This window comes from Seriola aureovittata, chromosome 7 (genome assembly GCF_021018895.1).
Source record: "Seriola aureovittata isolate HTS-2021-v1 ecotype China chromosome 7, ASM2101889v1, whole genome shotgun sequence".
Taxonomy (NCBI): Eukaryota; Metazoa; Chordata; class Actinopteri; order Carangiformes; family Carangidae; genus Seriola; species Seriola aureovittata.
The window spans coordinates 27,508,120-27,531,143 of NC_079370.1; the positions used below are offsets into that span (position 1 = coordinate 27,508,120).

At 40.2% G+C, this 23,024-nt stretch overlaps 1 protein-coding gene across 4 annotated transcripts in view; it reads right to left on the reverse strand.

Moving 5' to 3' along the window:
- The window catches only part of tsnare1 (T-SNARE Domain Containing 1), a 179,824-nt gene extending 172,172 nt beyond the window's left edge, over nucleotides 1-7,652 (reverse strand). For 2 of the 4 annotated variants that reach the window (XM_056381150.1, XM_056381149.1), the window contains exon 1: nucleotides 6,030-6,181. In XM_056381150.1, the coding sequence (XP_056237125.1) occupies nucleotides 6,030-6,044 (15 nt within the window). In that variant the 5' untranslated portion in view covers nucleotides 6,045-6,181. Of the gene's footprint in view, nucleotides 1-6,029; nucleotides 6,182-7,496 lie in introns of those variants that run through there. The other 2 variants (XM_056381151.1, XM_056381152.1) reach the window with 2 other exon arrangements.
- Nucleotides 7,653-23,024: the final 15,372 nt, after the last annotated feature.

Sequence of the window (23,024 nt, forward strand, 5' to 3'; positions counted from 1 at the left end):
GATGTTTTCTGTGCTATGTAGATATTTTGGCCTGAGGTCTTAGAGGAAAGCTCGTGGAGTGTCCAGAGCATGCTCATGCTCCAGCGAGCATCAACTCTGCTCAGTAAATCCAAATTTCAATGATCCCTGTGTAAAAACATAAAAATAATCTCACACGCTCTCAGGATATTTTTCCAACCCCCAATCGTTTCTATGTGTTTGTTTCTATGTAAAATTGACTGATGTCTGTCTTTGATTGGTTGTTTTGAAGTATAAATCTCTCTATATAAATATAAATGTATGTATATGGAAAGATTTATATCATGACTCAAATGGTCTGGACTGTTTCAATACTCTTACAAAAAATATCAGAATACTAATAATAATCATCTAAAATAAGGTTTTCATGACACCATTATTGAGATTTTGTAGGTGTGCACGAACACTCCACTCCCAGTGACCTACAGTTACCCATAACACCCTTCTCTGTCCAGGCTTGCAGTATGTAGTATGTTTGAAGAGACACAGACTTTCATCTGAACACATCCTGCAGGACCTGCGTGTCGAGCGACATGATCGGTTCAGAGGCAGGTTTAAAAAATAAAGAGAAAAATCATGAATGTATGTAGTGAAGTTGAAGTATGAGTATGACGTTGTATGTTATATAATGCAAAACAGCCAGTGTTCCAATCACAACAACTAACACACATTTTCATTTTGTGCCTGTGCGACAATTCATCTACACAACAGTATCCAGGGCGAACTGAGCCACAGCATCATCGTCGTACACACATTCAGCACACACATCACACATCAGTGTGTTCACCTTGTAGAAGGGCTACTCTATCATGGCAAAAATCATAATCACTATCATTTTCATCATCAGGATTATTTGACATGATTACTCATTGACTTTGGAAACTCCACACATTTACTGAACTTTGTCTTTTAACAGTGCAATTTCTTGAACTTTAAATAGAATCCAGCAGAAATCTAATTAAATAAGATAGATAGATAGACAGACAGACGACAGACAGACAGACAGACAGACAGACAGACAGACAGACAGACAGACAGACAGACAGACAGACAGACAGACAGATAGAATTTCACAATGTTTTAGAAAGCCTAGTGTGCAACACATCAACCCTGGCAGCAGCTTGTTGATAGTAAAGCTATAACATCAAGCAATGCCAAAAAAGAAAAAAACAGATCTCAAAACAAAAATCGCTGTGTCTGATGTAGTTTTTCTGGTTATAGACGTTATAGGTTAAAGATATCTGGGCGTGGGACAGCAGCCAAACAGGACATGGTCTCTCCTGACTATATATAGAAAGTCTCTGAACCAGCAAACTAATCAGGAGCAATGCGACACAATAATCATTTTATCTTGATTATCTTGTTTTCATAACCTTTGGAAGCCAAAATCATAATCTAAAATAAAAATGAGATTAACAACCCAGTCTTACATTGTAAACATAAGAAAATGACTCTAAATGAATTACTACTATTTCAGACAGCTCAGCCATGAAAAGGTAAGGCTAGGGTAAATGAATGGTAAGTTTTAGACGCAGTTATTGATCTTTAAATGTTCCAACACTCATCCAGGTCAGCTGTGTGTCGTGGCAGCAGATTAATCAAAGAAGCCCAGACCTCCTTCTCCCCCGCCACACCCTGCAGCTCCTCCTGGGAGACCTCAAAACTTTCCCAGGTCAGATAGGACATGTAATCCTTCAGTGTGTCCAGCTGGACAAGAAATTCTCTGAAGGGACGTGTCCAGAGAACGTCCTAATCAGACACATGAACCACCTCCAGTGGATCCTCATTTCAGCCTCTTTTAATCTCAGTCTTTTGGTCACACCCCCAAAACTCCTGACCACAGGTGAGTCTTCACCTGGAGGCTCAGCTCCCTCTTCAGAACCACATTAACCTGCTGATGTGGCACCAATCCAAGAGTCGATCTAACATCTCATCTTAATCTGACTGTGTGAATAACACAACGTTTACACAGGCTGTGCAGCAAAAGCAGCATGTTAGCAGAGCAGCTGCTTCAGTTCTTCTGTGTCTGCGCAGGATGCGTTCAGGCTCAGTACTGAGTGTGGGTCAGTCGTGTTTTGGTAGTGCACACAACCCCGAGACACAATCACTGTAGTTATTCACGTGCAATAGAGGAAATAGACTTAAAGCAAAAAAATATATATCAGATGCACAAAGAGTTGATGATAAAATATAAAGAAAACCCGTAAGAACATGTCAAGATATCCTGCTATTGAACTCAAAGTTCACTTACTAGCTTTTCTGTAGCTTTAACCTGTATGCAACAGTCTTCCTCTGTGAACAAATAGTTGTCATGGAGATATTTCTACTCAGACACTCATACTTGAGTCATGAGTTGTTTTTAGCATCGTCGCTGGCGAAATGATCAACACAGTGTGACAGCTATTGCCAAATGATGATGGTTTATTTGTACAAACACCACGACAGATGGCGGCTCTGAATGGGCGCCACGCGTAAACATCACACACGATGGAGGCTCGTGGATCTCGTGTTCTGATGACACGGCCGAATATCTGAGTGTGTTGCCATGGAGACGTCAATACTGCAGACTGTAAACCAGATCAACAGTCACCTCACTTCACCTCAAGTGTCCTGTTCCCAGACTGATAAGAAATGCTTCATAACTGCTGCGGTTAGGAGGAGGATATGTGGATCCTTAAGAGGGGTCAGAGGTCATAAGAGGTCAACAAGCTTTTGTGTGTTTTTGAGAGTTAAAGCGCAGCCACACCCCGATCGGTCATTAGCCCAAAGATTGAGTATCTTTTTGAGTATCTCAAAAAGCGCTCTCTAAATAAAATGTATTATTAGTAGTAATTCGTAGCATTTCTCAGATTTATAGTTTTAATCTAATTTAGAGAGTAGGGTGTTCCTGCAGAACCAGAGGGTCTATTTCACATTCTTCAGAAGAAGTTTTTTTTTAAGCCATATTTAAAATGATAAAATAAAACATTTGTATTGATAATACACAACCGTGGTCCTGAAAATGCAGCCTTGTGTAGGCGACTGCAGGAACGTGATACTGCTTAAATTAGTATTCTAACATGTTAGTTGTGTTTTCTCTCTCTCTCCTTTCCTTTTTATTGTTCATTATTGTATAAACAGTATATAATCTTGAATGTGTCCCCAGAGTCGTCTTTGTGTCTCCAACCTTTCAAATATCTGGTTGCAAAGGCCATATCATATGATTCCATCTTTCTCTTATCTAATAATTACCTTATCATGCTAATTACACAATCTACCCAACATGCAACTCTTAGCAAACACAAAGTTGACAGAAAGACAGAAAGTAACATTTGGTTGGAATAAACCTTTAAAACTACGTAGACGTATGGTCCTCAAACCCGCCTCCAGCACTCACATTCACTAGGTGGCGCTGGTGTGGAAAAGGGTCCTAGAAATGTGGCTCTGAAACTGTCCGGCAGGAACATACTGCTGAATTAAGCTGGCTCTTATCAATAATGTTAACATTGATCCTGAAAAGCCTTCTCATATGTGATCATATGCAATCAAGACTTAAGCAGGACATCGATTTCCTGAGCTAGCGCAGACGCTAGTCTAGTCACAACACTGTAACACATTACTGTATGTAGATATGATGCCACGCTTCACACGGACATTTGCATCACATGACATGTACAGTATATATATGGTAAATATGCGATCTCAAGGGAATGTTAATGGCAGCCACCAGCATGCACAGATCTGTTATCTTCACTTCAGAGGTTATAGTTATATAAAATATTTAGTGACACAAAATAATAAGAGATTTAAGATTGACTTCTTACATAGAGAATAACAGGCTGTTGTCACGGCAGCAGTAATTGATTTTTTTTTATTTTTGTACTATTTATTTATACTGAAGAAAAGCAGCTCATATTCTGAAGAATACACAAGTGACTGGCACTCAGAATCACAGCAGAGCCAGTGCTAGTTTGTTAGCCTGTGGATACACTTTGACCTGTAGCCTAGCATAATTGTGATTGGCCTATGGATTTATTATAAGAACTGGATATGTCACCGCCGCTCTGCCTTGCAGCCAATTTTTCCCAGTGGCCACTTGCAGCGAAAAATCCCCTGCAGCCCAAAAAACATTTTTCCCATAGATCACAATAGCTAAAACTGTTGACAGGACACCTCCGGCTGTAAACACAATCAATTATTAATCTTTATATTGTATATTTTTAAGCCATGGACTTTTAATCTTTGTAAAAGTTTTCAAAAGCCCAGAAAAGCTTTTTTTTCTTGATGACATACACATGGATTTTGCTAGGTTGATACAAACGCCATACGGATGTACAGAAGTTTGTAGGAAAAGTAATTAACAACATAAAGGAGAGTTTTTGTTTTCACATATCAAAATATTTTGATTTTGTGATTTTGTGTGGCAGTTATGGGTCACTTGTCAGCCTTTGTTCTCCAATGTAATTGTTTTTTAATCAATATATTAGCCGCGTAATGACTGGATTCATGATACGATACTGCAGGCGATTTTTTTATAACTACCTCATAACACTTTTCTTCAGTGAATTTAATTTTGTAAGTCATTTACCTGATCGTTTCTGTGTCTCATCCTGACTGGAGTTCACTCAACCACATTCATTTAGTTTATGGCTTAAACTGTCTCAGTGTGGTAAAATTATAACTGACTTCCAGTCCACTGGGTCAACAGTGGTGGACTGAGATGGTGAACCCTGCTCCCCTTCTCCCACCGGTCCCTGAGGGGAAGAACAGTTATGGACGTCCTAATCATCGTCTCTTTTACTCCCCAGGTCGTCATTGTGTTCAGTACACAATATGCTAAATGTTCTATGGCATTTATTATCATTTAAATTAAATCTTCCTATAAAAAAGAAAAATCTTTTTGATTTATTTTATCTTTTTCAAATCAAATATCTGGGACAGTAATGTACTTAATGAAGATACCTGGGTTCTGTGACAGCTACAGTTGTGGACACTGAAATTCTGCAGTGTTGTGGAAATATTGTGTTAATAAGAGTCACACCATGCAGCCTGAAAGAATTTGTGTATGAAAAACTAATGATGATGATGCGAGTACAAGCTGTCTATAAACTCATCCAATAACGACAATTATTAAAAAAAGATGATCATCATAGACAAATATATCAGTGTAAAAACCAAAATCAGCACATATTTATTTGATAAGTTCCACTATAAATACGTAAATGGTTTCTTAGGCAGAGATAGGAGGGAGAGGACAGTATTGTACTGAAGGGTCGGCTTGTGATAGTGGAATGCTCTCAGGCTCAACCATGGAAATAAGTAACATACATGTGGACGACAGTGAAAACAGACAGAATTCTAAGTAACTACACTGCAAATTATACATAAGGATAGCACTGCGCAGCTTTAAAAAAAGAAAAAGACGTGCTGTTTGAATATGCTTTTCAATATATATATAAAGGTAAGAGAGTAAAGCCCTCGTGATAATTTTAAGCATAACGCGGAAGTAAGCCGGAAGCCAGACACTTTTTCTGTACATGCGCCAGGCGAGCAATTCCTATAGAACTGAATGGGCGCCATTTATAGATCCGGGATCCAGGTATACATCCAATGGCTCTGTCACCGTGGAGATGCTCACCATGTAACTCCCCTCCTCCAAACCTATCCTCTGATGTAACAGCCTGTCCTGGACTCAAACGACCACGGCAACTATCAAACATCTGAACTAGCTTTATTCAGCCAACACTAACACACCAACACAAAGCTAGCCTACACTGTGTAGCAGTTAGCATGGGACAAATAGCCACCGAGAAAAGCTCATTACAGGTCTACACAGTATGAATGAATGGATGGCGACACCTGATCACACAATCACTGTATTTATAGAATTCATAATGAATGGCACAGCGGCCACGCTATCACACACACACACACACACATTACAGCAGGTGCAACATATGAGAGGTAAGGATTACACTGTTGAAGATTTAAATCCCTGATCCCGCTCCATAAAAACAGAAACCTGTACTCACCCAGTAGAAGTTCATCCATCGAAGTCATTAACAACACTGTTGAAGTTCTGCTGTTCTCTAATGAGTATAGCCAATCAAGCTAGCGTTAGCCTCCAGCTGCTCGTCAACATGCTAACATTCGATACACTTGAAGCACGGTGAGTAAACACGTATCTAATGTCGTCAGTTCAGCAGTAAAACCCTTCCTCTCCTGAGCGCCGCTCCTTTTGTTTGGACTTGTTAAATATTTAGACCGCATTGTCCACCAGCTGAAGAAAACGCTTCTTCCTGAAACGTTGAGAAAAAAATGACGCCCACTCAGGCAGGTGAGCAAGCTCATTGGTCAGATTAGGATTTCTCAGCAAACCTTACTTTGTAACTTTTAGGAACAAAGTAACCAAATGAAATAAGTGGTGGGTAAAAATAATATTTATTTTCATTAAACACGCAGTTTTGTACAACGAAGTATTAGGGCTACATTTTTTTTTTAAATCTGATATTAAGAAAAAAGTTTTATATTATTATTTCATAATATTTTTCAGCTGTAACTGCACGTGATACCGTTGCTTGCTGCACGTCTGTCTTCTCAGTCTGAACAGAAGGACAAACTTGTCTCTACCGCATAAAAAAAACCCTGTTTATTCGCACCAATTCAGGTGTAAAAACGTAATTAGTTCTGGAAAGAGCCAGGCTAGCTGTTTATGCTAAATTAAGCTAGTTAGCTGCTGGCTGTAGCTTCATATTTATCATAAAGACATGAGAGTTCCTGTAGCATAAGCCTTATCAAAATTGATGTGGCTATAGTTGCTTGTAGATGACATGTGATTTTCCATCTTATTTAATGGCTGTGATGATTTTCAGCGTTTTCTTTTTTCAAACCTTAACACTGGGTCCACTGAGCTGAACATGCTTCCACCAGATTTGTGTTTATTAATTTGACCAGGTCAGTAGAAACCCTCCCTGCCCTCACTTTACTCATATATGTGAATGCATTGAAAGGCCTGACTGGTTTAAAACCTCATAGATACCAAAGAAAATGATAAACATGAAGCTCATTTCTGTAAGCTTGAGAGGATAAGAGAGGAGAGGAGTAGTAAAATAGAAAACAACAATCATCCATGTTTGTCCTCCTGCCAGAAGAACAACATGATGGCCCTTATATTACAAGAGGAACTACATGTAACACCCTCATATATCCCTCCTCTTCTCTATCAGATCTCTGGATATCTTCAATAACATGGCATCAATCCAAAGACACACAATCCTCACTGTGTTTACAGGAGATAGATTCATGCACTGCAAACATCTGTGCTTCCTTGTTGTCTGCAGAAAGCAACGGAGAGGCATCCCTGATGGCCTCCCATCCCCCTCATCCCTGCCTCCCTCCCTCCTCCCCTCTCCTCCCTCTCGTCAGTCTCTGTGTGAGGCTGCAGCATCTGTCAAAGGCAGAAAAACAAAGGGAGAAAAGGAGGATTCCTCCAGCTTTACCTTTCAACGTAGGGAGATATACTGTGATTCAGCTCAGATGATGCTGCTCCTCAGCCTCGGCTAACAACATCACATGACCACCAACCACCTGCTCCTGCTTCCTGGTCATATGACCAGATTAGTGCCAGTCAAGGATCCCTGGGAGTTGTAGTCTACCGGACAGCCAAGAGGGAAACTCATTCACTCAGAATAAAAAGTACAGGCAGACAGACAGACAGACAGATAGATAGATAGATAGATAGATAGATAGATAGATAGATAGATAGATAGATAGATAGATAGATAGATAGCCTATGTAAAAATAATGAAATTATGAAACCTATTACAAATTGGAACATTTCCATATATTATATATACACATATATGTCCATCACATACAAATATGTATGTTTATGTATGTATGCTTATATTCTTACATAGATATATAGATATATATATATAGCCATCCCAAATTCTGTCAGTGTATTATTATATACAGTAGGTACAACAGTCTGAGACCTTTCCTGAATGAGAAGATACGTGTTTAAAATGAAAAAGAAAATGAATAAGAAAAACATATATACTTCAAACAAAATGTTTATATGTTATGTTGCTTGTATGTGCTTGTAATGTAAATTAAATATATATATATTATTAAATATATATTATTAACATATATGCTTTTAACATGTTATAACATACAAAAATTCATCACAGTTATTTTTGATATATGCACATACACACAATTTCCTATGGGTATTTCATATATTGCCAGAATTTAAGAAAGATGTCTGGACTCAAATGCAAATTAAAAAACTAGCAGGTAGTCTTCAAAGAGTTATACCATTAGTTACCATTACCATTAGTTACTTATATACTATTAGTTATACCATTAGTTATTATGCAGTTATTATATCACAAAAAATGTATTTCAAATGTAAAAAAAAACAACACCATAACCCTGAAAAATCCAAATTCAAGGACGAAACAGGAAACTAAATACACACAAGGACAGCAGGTAACAAGACATAGGTGTAACACATGAGGGCGGGGCAGACAATCACTAAGGAGGGAAAATAAGACAAAGGCAAGAAGTAAAACAACAGTGAACATGCAAGGAAAGTTGCTTCAAAATCAAACAGGAAATAAACAAAAGTATATATATTTATAACAAATATGTTATAAACTTATATCTTCATATATCCAGAGCATGTATATATGTGATAATAATATATCTTCTTATATACAACATCACTTTTGGTATAGGGACATACAGTATATATCATCAGGATCACACAGCCTCCTCTCAGAGCAGACCGTGTGGTGGAGGAGGTCTGCCATCATGACTCCCACTCCTCAGACCCGGAGTCCGCGTTTTTCATGAACACATATCGCAGGTAACAGCCCTGGTGAGTGTGATCCGACACCTCAGGCCAGTTTGGCTTCAGGTCTCACCACTGGGCACAGACTGCTGCTGGAGCTGGAGGCCCGCAGTGAGCCCGGCCGGACGGCAGCTCGGAGCCAAGTCTGACACTCCGCACACCAAACCTCTCAGCTTCCTGTGGACCTCCACCGCCCGGCTGGCAGCAAAGACGCGTGGAGCCTCTGACATGGTTTCTGCTGCACGAGTCTATACCACAGCTAAATATAGCTGAACTGCTGCATGAATCGTATCATATTCCCCACAAAATCCCACATTTCAAACTGAAATCTTTCTGCTGAGCGGCATGAATAAATTATACCCGTTGACCGGCAGCTCGTGGTGTACAGGCCGGTAGGAATCCGAGGCAGCCGGGGGTTTCCGGAGCCACGCTGCTGCCAACATAGAGAACAGCAATGTTGTCGGGCGTCGGCCATATTGATATCTGCTCACTGTCTGAAAGCACCTTAACAATTATGACCCACAAGCCACTGTTCGACATTTAAATCTACAAACTGTGGGAGCAGGAAACAGATGAAGTGTCGGAGCTGCCTGGGAGTGAGTTAACAAACAAATATCTCTCCTCATTATGGTTTTAAATAATTACAACCAAAAACCAAGACTTCTCCAGGAGAGTTATAAGCTTTTCAGAGAAAAGTTTCTAAACAGGTCAGTCAGCTCTGCTTCTGTCTATGCAGATGTGATGACTCTGCAGAGTGTGGACCAAATAGTACACATGTTTACATACAAGGGCGCAGGTTTACATATGACGGACCGCACTGTAGTATTCCATGTGGCTCCCTTTCCTCTATTTATTATTTTATTTTATTTGGATCCACCAGCCACTGCCAGCGTAGCAGCTACTCTTCCTTGGCTCCACTCAAGTAAACATGACATCATAATGTAAAATTATAATGTGAATTAAGATCCAAGACAAAGGGAACAAGAAAAAAAGAAGAAAAAAACAACAACAGTAAAACTAATAAGGATAATAACAACATCTAAACAGTCAGTAAAATATTTGATACAGCTCAGAAACAATAGTTGTACTAATAAACACAACATGTACAGTGACTGAAGAATAAAATAATAAGTATGTTCCTCATTAATGATCACATATTCAGATATTATGTGGTAAAACATGTCCTGTGTGTAGAGGGCAGGTGTCTGTGACATCAAATTTTTCTTTCAACTTTTTCTTTAAAATATGAGACAGGAGGTAAAAACAACCTCCTGTTGCACGTCTAGTATTAAAGTTGTGACCACCACTACAATATAAAAACTGATGGTTCAGGACATTTGGGATTTGAAATGATGAAATATTTCTTATGAAATAGAAGCAGAGAAATAAGCATCCAGTCCCTCAGTGACCGGCGTCAGGTTGTGTTTGTTCTGGTAGTGTTAGGTCTCGGTTCCAGTTCAGATCCAGATCCAGTCTCTGTTGAGAGACTGGATCTGATGTTTGAACAATGTGAGGAATGTTGTTACAGTAAAAAATTTTGCACATCTGCTAATAACTGACAGACCTCTCCCAGTAACAGCAAATATTAATACAACATTATTTGAGCTGCAGCACACACAGTAGTGTTGTCCATACCAATAGGTTTTGTACTTTGTCGACATGATGTCTCCAAATCAGAGACATCAGGAGCTCCTTCACCTCCAGAGCTTCAGTAACAGGCAGTAAACTAACCATCCAGCAGCCACAGTGATTTATAATGAAAACCTGCTTTAGCTAGCTAACGTCACCAGCCTTTCATTATTACATCATTTAAACTGGATTAGCAGCATGTTACTATTGAGTAAAATGCAAAAATATTGTTGTTTTTTTTCTCTTTTCTGTTGACACGTCATATCCTGAAGTGAACTTTCTTTTAATCTTTGATCTGTTACTGTCCAGTTTTTATTCCTCTGCACCGGTGACAGTCAGAGCAGCCATTTTTTATTTTCAGGTTGTCCCTCCGTCCGTCTCATTCACGTGGACACGACATCTCAGTAACACCTCGACGGAACTTCTTCAAATTTGGCACAAACATTCACTTGGACTCAAGGATGAACTGATTAGATTTTGGTGGTCAAAGGTCAAAGGTGAAGGTCAGTGTGACCTCACAAAACACTTTTTAGCCATAACTCAAGACTTCACAGCAATTATGACAACACTTCACACAATGGTTCATATTTTCTCTGACTAAACAGGGATAAACAGGGATGTGACCTGGAACTAGTCTGAGTGGAGGAGGCAGACGACCACGAGGAGGTGATTATAGTTATTAAATGTAAATACAGAAGCATTTCCTTCATCTTTGAGAAATCTGGATGTGATTACAGAGGAGAGGATTATCCACAGCACGGCTGTGTGAAATCTGATCACTCCATCGCTTCGTGGTGAACTTGTGTTTACGCCTGTTTGGCTGTGAGCGTAGATGATGTGGTTTAACTGTGGTATTAAAGTCTCTCAGCTCTGCTCTCTGCTGCAGCTCTTTGAACCACAGACTGGGATCTCTCCAGGGGATCGTGTCCACAGAGACATCTGCTTCCCTGACACCAAAGTGCCCTTCACACCCTCCCACTGTCTGATCAGTGTGGTGCTCATGGTGAGAAAAACTGCAGCGAGCGCGGCCAGCTGTCCTGTCCACAGCGAGACTAATATATCTGGTTATCGAGCTGTTAATGACATCTTTGGGTCTCGGCCAGTCAGCGCTGTCCGTGTCTGTGATGATGGAGGATCCTCTGCTCTTTACTCCATCTTCACACTCTCACTCGGCTTTAAATGCATCTCAGATCAGGGGTTATTTTTCAGGCCCACAGACTTTGTCATTTTGATTTCCGACTTTTTGGTTCTTTAACTCTTTCCACAGCTGCTCACTGGAGATAATCATTATTATGTATGTATTTGTTTTTTTTCTTTATTAGTAACTTTGTAAAACAAAAACAACAGTAAGTAACACTAAGTAAATGACAATAAAAACTATAAACAATGTGTTTGTGTGTGTGTGTATTTTTTGCGGTTGATATGTGATGTAGTTGTAGACTGTATCTGTGAGAGGGTGAAAAGAAAAGTATAGTGGACAGTAATGATGTAATATCAATATTATCATAGGGAGAATGTAAAAATATTAAAAATATAAGATATAATAAGATATTATAAAATGCAATAGAATATAATGTAAAATAGGGCAGAATAATATAATAATAGTGTGGTGGTGTAATGACAGAATAGTATGTATTATTATGTATTATTATCACATAATAAAATAATTCTAAACATGTTTTATTATAATAATATAATATACATGATTATATTAAGTAACAATTATAATTTAACAAACGTGAAGTTGGGCCCAGGGGATGGTGAAGTTCAATGGAGATATAATAGTCATAATGAAAATTTAATTACAATATTTCATTTCAAACAGAGAAGGCACAATACAGGAAGACTTCTTGGGGATAGGACGGTAAAACAAATTCACTTGTTTTCACAATTGAGAAAAAAGAAACTTTGAAAAATGATCCTGGTTAAAGTTTTGACTTGTTTGTACAGTTGGAAAAAAAAAGAGATTACCCTGGAAAACCCGTCATAAACACAGGAGCGAAAACACTGCCTCTCAGTGCTTCTGTATTTCCAATACAGAACATACAGTGTGTGTGTGCGTGTGTGTGTGTGTGTGTGTTTCTGCAGGATATAGACAAAATAACAGCACAGATGAAAACATTAAAACAGTTCAATCAGCCTCTGACAAACAGGAATCTCTTCTCTGACACTGAAATGAGAGTGAGGCCGTTCAGAGGGGACAGCGGTGGCCTATCACTCACACACACACACACACACACACACACACACACTGCCCTTACTTAACATGCCTCGGAGAACAGTGGGGGAAATCACAGGAGCAGCGGCGGGGAGTGTCCGCACAGACAGGAACAGACGGACATTTAACAGGACGGATGTTCCAGACATTACCACGGCGCAGCTCTGATCGGGCGCCCAAGGAGCTCCAGGAGGACGGAGGCTGCTCCCAGGAGCAAATACAGATCCAGCTCAGCACAAATAATCTGTTTTATACTAATATTACACACCCATCAGTCACTAGAGTAGTTACCTGTGTCAGTGTGTGTTTGTTCTGAAAGAGTAAAATACAGCTGCAGTCTGTCTTAATGCAACACTCACTTTTTGTTTATCTATTTTTAATACTTTATTGTCTTGATTGTGTCAGTTAATGTCAATGGAACATTATACATTTCTTGTTATTTAATTTATCTTGACACAATCTTTTTTTTTCCTCATCCCAACCCAGAACACAGTGTGAACATGAAGCAGTGAGTAAAGTATAGTTATTACTGATCATTATCTCCATACCAAATTTACATACATATCTATACTGTAAGTAGCCATGTTCACACACACACACACACACACACACACACACACACACACACATATATATACATATACTCATATATATATACATACACACATATATAAGTACACAAAACAATGTATTTAATAAATAAAAGGTTTTGATAAAACTTTGTCTGTATTAAACCAGTCCAGTCTCATATCATAACCATAAAGAAGTTTAATAATGCCACAAATAATAATGTTGTCACTACAAATTGATTTTGTTTATTTTGGCTAAAAACAAATAAAACATTACATTACAGCATTACATTTCCTTCAAAACGGATTTGCTGTTGAAAATGAGATGTACATAAATGTAATGAGACTGATTCATACGTCATACAGGCGGCGGAGTTCTCCCTTCACACACTGTGGAGGACAGAAGTCAGAACCTGAGTCTTTGTTTGGTGCATAGATACAGTATATTGTAAAGATGAGCCTTCATCTGCTCCACACACGCCGAGTCAGACACTGCCAAGATGGTGATGGTGGAGCAGCTCACTCTGAGCTTCAGAATCCTGTGATTGATGTCACAGAGGCGACATCCATCTTTATTTTTTTCAGCTTTCTCATAGTTTCATTGTGAAGCTGTTGAAACTAACAACTACACGAAAAAAGCCTTTGGGCCATTTATGATGCATTCATGATCTGGTGAGAGGCTCGGAAATATGAGATATAAAAGTTGGCAGGTTTGTGGAAAAGCTGTAAGTGAGCAAATATAATGCAGACGACAAACAATATGCAAATATTAATGTGAGGAAAAGTAGAAGATAGCTCTGACAGCAGCCAGCAGATGTTCTATGTTTAACTGTGATTATACAAACACAGAACATATTGTACCTTCCTCATACACTTCAATCAATTTGATAGACTTCAATCAATTTGACCTTTTTGGCTTTGTGTGGGGGTGTGTGTGTGTGTGTCTGTTTGTTTGTGTGTGTGCGCACAGGGGGTGAGTGGAGCTTGTGGGGCTGGGATGGGGGGGGGGGGGGGGGGGGGGGGGTGTGTACCAGACAACTGCTGGGCCAGTGAGAGAGGACGACTTGTAGCCTTTGCTGATCCTCTGTAGCCAAATCCTGCTTTGTCTGTCTTTGGGAGCAGTGATGAGACAGGAAGAGAAACAGCATGAAACTGCCTCCAGATTGAATTATGCATGCCTCCATCTGCTGACAGAGGACAAGTCTGTCAGGCCTCCTCAGTGTCATACACACACACACACTGATACACACACACACACACACACACACACACACACACACACACACACAAACACAAAAACACACAGACACACACAGCTCACGTTACTCATGCAGATCCATAGTTCATCAGGCCAGTGCGTCTATAAGAACACGGTCCCTCAGGTTAACTGTGCCATTCACTTCACTTCAGTGACTTAAACACGAAGCCTCTGTTCTCCCACAGGACTCAACCCCCAACAACACGAAGGAGATGCATGTACTTTAAAGCTGCCGTTGGCCGACATCACGTACATTTTCTTTTTTTATCAAAATGCTGTGGTGACTTGAAAGTTGCTGGTTGAACACCTGGGCTGACAGAACGAGTGTAACGCTCACTGCCGTGTAAACACTTTTACTGTATGTCTGTATAATGCTGGCTGACTGAATGTAAGCAGCAGCAGAGTACACACACCAGAAGAAAAATACACTATACACTAAAGTGTTTTACATCTGTGTTTTTATTTTATGTGAACATATGTTCTACCTTTGTGTATGAAAATGTTTATTCATGTTTAATTTCCTTCAAAAGAAATAAATGTAATAAATTGAAACGTAGGAACTGAAACTTATAAAAAGGTTATTATCACTGTATTGTATTATAATGTCATTATAATAATGTCATGGCTGTCATGTAAATATCTCTCTCTCTCTCTCTCTCTCTCTCTCTATATATATATATATATTATATATATATATACATATTGTGTGTGTGTATATATATATATATATATATACATGTATATATATGTGTGTGTGTGTGTGTGTGTGTGTGTGTGACCACATAAATGAACAATATATAAGAAAACAATATACAAATATAGAATATTTGATATATAATATATAAACTATATATAATAGAATGATTATAAATAATAGGATATAACAATCTGCAGTTGTATGCAAAAGTTTGGGCAAATGACATATTTTGTTGATTTGTACATAAACAGATGTGCAGAGGTTTGGGCGCCTGTCTACCTGTGTAGAGTCTCAGAACTTCATGAACTTGCAGGTCATTCGAAATTGTCAGCTAAGGATCAATTCTCTCTCTCTGAGTGTCATCCAGCATGTTTCTATCATATTGTTGAAGGTGGGCTAAAAAAACAGAAACTCTCTGTGTGTAATCCAACAGCAAACCGCCTCCAACAGGATCCTACAGTTGAATCAAACACAGTTTCAATAAAAACATCAGAGCCGCCATGACGGGGGATGTGTTGATGTGTTACACTGCTGTATCAGACTGGGAAGTTTACTTTTGAAATGTAACAGGTTATAAATTATTTATTACCCTTTTGAAATGTTATACATAACGCAATGATATCAATTACTTTATCAAAGTAAAGTAACTTATTACATTTGATTACTTTTTAGTATCGTTCCCCTTTAGTCTGTTAGTGCACGTAAGTTAGTGAGAGCTGTTAGATCTCTCACCTGTCTCACCTGTGCTGTCGCTCCTGCTCGGCTGGAAGATGCAAAACAGAATCAACCAGTTGTTTTACCAAAAACAATAAATTCAAATGCGACTCCTCTGTAATCACAACATTTTGATTAGTAACTGTAATTTATGTAACTAGTTACTCCCCAACACTCCTTATAAGCTGCAGTGTAGTTGTACAGTGTAGCACGAGGTCAGACACTGTTTCTGTCAGGTGGACAGAACTGATATCCATGATGATTGTTCATAAATAATGCTCACGCCTTGATTCTGACCAATATAATAACTACTCTTTCTTTAATATACATTAAATTGATTCTACAATTTCAGCCATAATAAATCACTATATGCTTCCTAAACATAACACATGGTCACCTCACTGACTCATAAACTGATTATATTCTATAATTATCATCATTATTGTTGTTGTTGTTGTTTGTTCAGAAAACAAGCCACATCTTATAAATCATTCTTTAAACAGACTCTTTGCGCTTCAAAAGTGAGATAATTTAATTGAAATAATAATAATAATAATGATATAAAAAATAAAATATGAAAATAATGATATAAAAGTGATATAAATAAATTATAATGTAAAATAAATGTGAATTTAAAGGGGACATGCATCCTGCAGAGTGTCCTTGCATGTATGCTTTGAAAAATAAAAAGAGTAAAGAAGTACACTTGCGTCTTGTAGAGGCTGATAGCATGCCAGCCCTCTCTATTTAACATGCTCCTTGTTATTTCCAGTGTGTGGCTCTCAGCTGCTTTTCATGTCTGTGTTGTAGCAGCTCATGCATGGCTGGCTGTATGGCGGCCTGGTGGGGAGATGGCTGTGTGCTCCGGTCCTCCCACCCAGATGGCACCAAGTGGAGAAATTACTCACACAGTAATCATCCTGGAGACACCTGGAGAACTGGAGCAGCAGCGAAGAAGGGACATGTAAACCAAGTGCTAAGTGAAGCACTCAGTCAGGCTAATAAGGACCCAAATTTTCTCGTGAATGAAGGTTGCACTCGCCGTCCCTCTCATTCCACAGATGGAGCCCTGCGAAGGAAAAAGGTTCCACAGCGTTGATTATAAAACTGCATCAACCCACAGCATTGTCTTTGATGGACCTGACACATCCCCTCTTCTATCTAATGGTAGAGGTCTGTAAAGTGCTGCACGCAATTTAGCATGAATACAGGTACAGTCGAGCTGTATCCATTATAGAAATGACTGCGTCCTTATGTGAGCGCATGTATGCTTCATGTTTAATGCAGCCGGCTCCTCAGAAAGGAAACATTTCTCCACATGGTCATGTGTCAGTGTGTCTGCCAGCTGCTGCCTCTCTCTGCCAGAAGTACACAACAGTGTGACTGTATGAGCTCACACAAACTGTTCATTTGTAACACTGTGTGTGTCCCAGGGGACGACCACAGCTCTCTGAGGGAGAGGTCTCCAGCTGAATGAGGGGTGTAGGGCTTTTCCACTTGGGTCATGGATCTCCTAATAACTGTGTTTGTAGACATTTGCTGTGGTTTGACATATTCACAATACAGTCTGTGACATATTTGCTTCTTTGACAAATGCATAATAAGGAACATACTTATTCTATGAGTCCGGCCTGTAAGAAACGAGCCCATAGTTCATCTGTGCAGCAAGTTTTTATGACATTATAGTTAGGTTTTGTTGCTAGGCAACATCTAGTGGTAGTAGTATTGATGACAGGAGTAAAGGGAAAAGTGCGGTGACGTAGTATAAAGAGAGACAAAGTCCACGTCAGGAGGAGGTTGTGGTGGATGGATGAATATGACACAGGAGAGTGGCGTTCCATTCCCATGTGAAACAAGCTGTTTATGTTGTGACCATGACAACGAAGATCGTCTAATGTTGAGGAATTACTTATTTTAACATTTTGACAACCATGGTCCAGTATGCCTGCTGCTGTAGGGGCGCTGTGTCAGGAGACACTGCTCTGGTCGTATCAGAGGGTTGATGGTTGTTCAGGTTGGAGGAGGAGCTTGATTCTAAACAATATATAGAAGATGACTTTACAGTACATACTCATCCTTGGTGTTTAGCTCTTCTAATTTCACTGTGCTGGAAAACAGTGGATTGCCCCCCTCTGAGTGAGAGGGTGAGCTGCTGCCCCAAGGGAATGAGTTGAAGTATCAGTGTCTTGTTCACAAATGAGCACAGGCTGGAGCAGGAGATTGACAAGTGGATCAGGGCAGCGTTGTACTGGACTGTTGTGATGAAGAGGAAGCCGAGCTTGAAGCTAAGCTCTCGATTTACAAGTCGGTCTTCATTCCCACCCTCACCCGTGGGCATGAGCTCAGGGTAGCGCCTGAAAGAATGAGATCACTGATACAAGCGAATGAAATGAGTTCCCCCTGCAGGGTGTCTGGGCTCCGCCTCAGGGACAGGGGGGAGGAGCTCAGAGTAGAGCTGCTGCTCCCTCACCTTGTGAGGAGCCAGTTGAGGTGGTTAAGGCATCTGGTCAGGATCCTCCTGGGCGCCTTCCCTGTGGAGGTCATCTGGGCCCGTCCAACTTGTAGGAGACCCCGGGTAGTCCCAGAACTCACTGAAAGGATTATATATCTCATCTGGTCTGGGTCCGCCTCAGGATCCACCAGGAGGAGCTGGAAAATGTCGCTAGGAAGAGGGACGTCTGGAACACCCTGCATGGCCTGTTGCCACTGCGACTCCACCCCAGATTTGGTGGATGAAGATGGATCCATCAACAGCCCATTTTAAAAATTGACCATATGTAGTATCATCCCACCAGAGAGGGACAGGGACACACCTCCAGTGTTGTTTTCAGTTGAACTTGAGAGAGTAGATTCCCTCACTGGCTTCCCATGCTAGAACACAGCCCGTCGTGTTCTTGGATCATGACCGTTCCATATGTATGAAGATTACAGCATTAAACACCACTATACCACTGCCATGACATTTCTAGAACTGGTTGTACGGTGCAGATTAACTCTTAGAAACCGGACCACCATTGACATTAGTGCTTGGTTCCTGTTCTAAATGAATGGCCCAACAAACACCAGAAATAAACAAGATAAACCATGCGTTTCATTTCATGTGTGAATCATATCTGCATTAATCAACGAGTGCTAATCAGCCTGTTTCATGTAACACTGTGTCGCCTGAATAACAATTTACCCTTAACAAAGAGGAACAGATGTTGAGTTCTGCAGCTGTCAAGCAACATGGCGAAGGCCAGACAACAGTAAACACCATGTTTCATTTCATGGTCACAATGTCTAACATGTGCAGCATATGCACGGCATGGTGACTGAACTAAAGCCTCACTGTGTGTTTAAATGGAGGGAGCTGCTGACTCCCTGCAGGTGGAGGGGGTGGGGTTTGTCTCTGTTGTCCATCCATCCTGTGATAACACCTCTGTCTGTGCTGTCATGACCTCTCTGCAGTGTCCGAACATCCTCACTGTTCACTCAGATAGCCACACAGTCATGGCAGGACAGTGTGGTCCTACCTGGTAAACAGGTGGAGACACAGTTTAGTCCCATTGCTGAATATGATCACATCGTGTCTGAAGCTGTGACTGTTCTCATATGAATGAAGAGAAAAAATTTAAATTATTTTTCCTGCCTCCTCTTCCATCTGCTCTTTTCATTTTACTCTTGTGACATTTGCTTTTATCTCAGCGTCGTCGTGGAGACTGACAGGTGGAGAGAGGAACAAAGCTCATGTCCCTCACTGTTTGAGACGGGTGGTGTATTCCGGGCCGACGGGACCACCTGTTATCTCTTGTTTTTGGGAAGGAGGTGAAGGTCAGATTTGTGGCTGCCTCAGTCCTGCTCGGACACCGGGGGGATAACAGGGAGGAGGAGGAGGAGGGGGACGACTCCATTACCGGCCTCCCTTCCTCTCACAGTCATCTCTGGTCTGGCGCATGACAGCAGGCAGCAACAAATCGATACACAAAACACTGGAATCCTGGCAAGACGAATGGCCTGCGAACGTGGACGTGAAGTGGGAAATGGATTTTTAAGTCACCCTGCAAAGTACTTGCAAGTGGCATTTAAAAGAGGAGGATGGGGTGGGAAAGATGGCGCTCAGTCTCAGCTGGTAAAGTGCTGGATGTCTGAGAGCTTTGAGCTAAACAAGCGCTGCTGGAGTCAGTAATATCGCCTGAGTGGCACAAACATTAGCAAACATGCTTTCTATTGGGATGAGCTTGTTTTTAGCATGTACCAAGATTTCCCTCCTGAAGGTAATGCACCGGTCTGATGGGTGACTTCCCTTAATTAATTTAGAAAATATTGATGTTTATACTTGCTTTTATTCACTCACCACTGTATTCAGAACCATATCAACAAATTGATCTCAAAGGTTTCTGTAATTGCATGACAGCTGTGATGAATGCTAAGTACCATAAGAGTGTGGGAGGAAATGTGTTAGCGGAGAGGAAAACACAGGCTGCTGCTGCTGAACAGAAAATATTCTACCGTCTTCAACTTTGTTAAAACATCAGTGAGGAGATTCCTTCTCCATTAATAACAGGTTTAAGTACAAAGGGATAAATTAACACTTCTGTTTAGACAAAGCGACATCAGGTGGATATGGAAAACTTTCGGACTCTTAAAATGCCTCACCACCATTAGCACACATTTTGAATCATGCTAATACGTAGCTTCGTTATTCACAAAACTATTACACTTGATACCATGTTGAATAATGACCCTGAGATATTTTACTCACCACTTTCATTTCTAACAGAAGTTTGAATCCTGATGCTGAATTGAATCTTTGAGGGTTTAAAAGAATCTGACAACAGAATAAAGGCAAATATTGATTTTTAAAACATTTATATAATAATATACTGCTACTTTATACTTTATTTGTGTAGCACTTTTCAATCTTTTCAATCACTTTTCAGTCTTAAGACGTGAAGAAGATAAAACTGAAGTGAAGCTGAGCCCTGACACTAAAGGCCCCGTCTCCTCTGGTTTTCAACTAGATCTTAGAATGACCAGCAGTGAACTATCAGAGGATCTCAGTCCTGGATCACAGAAGGATAAAAACTCAGAAATATAGGCAGGGGTCAGCCCAAACCTGCTGCTTAAAACTCATTAAAAGTAACATTTAAAATCAATCCTAAAATGAACAGGCAGCCACTGTAGAGATGCTGAGACCGGGGTGATGTGAATATGTTGTATGGCCCGAGTCTTCTCAACTCACTGTAGGTGGTGGATTGATTCCTGACTGACACAGGTGTAGAGAGAGTTGCAGCAGATGAGATTCTCCAGTGGCTGAAATAACTTAAATAATTCCCCAAGTTTTCCATGATCTGGGTTCTTTTTGCGGATGGACCAAGTACGATGTGATTTAATTGTCTGACACCCAGTATTTTATGATGAGGGTTGTTGTGCTGGACTGGTTACCAGGTCTGATTGGTAGGTAGAGTTGTGTGTCGTCGGCATGACAGTGAACATGGATGTTATGTGTAGGAGCATGTAAAAGAAACACAACAGAAACATTTTTGATAAGCATTCCTTACATTTAGATGTTGAAGAGCATGACATGTACTGAACAGCATATTATACATATTGTAAAGGTATATACTATATATATATATATATATATATATATATATATATATATATATATATATATGTGTGTACAAAACTGAGTGGGCAAACGGGATGACAGTGTGTCCATCCACAGGGCACAGGGGGGTCAAGTGAAGCTATTCAGCAACATTTTCTATGTAACAAATCACTTAGTTACAGGTGAAAGATGACTGTTTGGGTCATGTAACAAAGGCCCATCCATCCACCCCCAGCCTCTGCTTTCTCCAGACTTTGTAGCTCTATAACAAACTCACTCCATAAATGATTCTTTTCATGCCTCTGTGCTGGAGACAGTCAGAGACAGAAACATCATGTTTTCAGGTTGTTGTCCGTCACATTCTCTTAGACACGATATCTCAGTAACACCTTTAGGCAGCTTATTAAAATTTGGCAAAAACAATCATTTGGACTCAACAATGAACTTATTAGAATAAGGTCGACAAAGGTCAAGGTCGCAGTGACGTCACAAAAAATATTTTTGGCCATAACTGACAAATTCATTCATTAATTATGATACAATTGAACTCAAATGAGTATAAGGAGAAAATGAAGTGGTGACATTTTATATCCAAAATATTCACAGGTCAACTCCACAGTGACATCATAATGTTCAATAAAAACACTTCTGGCCAGTACTCAATGCTGTAATCAGAGAGTGTAAAGAAAGATGGACGAAGCCTCTGTGATGTCACCCACAGGTTTCTGAAACGCAGAGTGAGCTGCTCCATCGTCACCATCTTGACAGTGTCTGACTCCGCCCCTAATCCTATGGTCAAAGAGAAGGGGCGTGTGTGGAGCCAGATTGTGTCAAGCATACACTCACCCACCTGTCACTCAAAGAGGCCACGCCCGCAATTCTCCATAACTTTAGTCCTTAATAGAATATAAACAGGTGAAGTCATGAAGATATTTAAATAAAAAACACAAGATTTCTGAGCATTTATTCCTCTGTCTGTCAAAGCGGTCATATAGGGTGCTGTGGCCAGCTGTGTCCAGCTGTGGCCATACAGATTATAACATTGTTTCTATTTCACAGTTCTCGAGTATTTTTTTTTTTTTTCACTCATTGTTTTCATTTAACATTAGACCTACATCTTTATATGCGGGTCCAGAGAGAGAGCAAGAGTCACTTTGTCAGGACCTGAGCAAGGGGGAAGCTGATGGTTCAGTGATGAGGAAAGTCACTGTCGGCTGGCACATCTGTCAGCATGTCCACTCATGACACAGCCACTTCGCAAACGTTATTTTGTGACTACAAACTAGACCTTGATCTGGTAAATAGTCGGCCTGCAGGCTATAAACAGTAAACAACATCTAAAATCTCCCTCATTTATAATCAATAAAGAATTATAAAGCAGCCTAAGAAATCTCAACTGTGCTGCTGGCGGCTGTCCAGTCCAGTTCACACGCCACACCTGTGAGAGCTTGTATGCTAGGTCAGATCCAGGTGGAGCGATTGTAAAAAA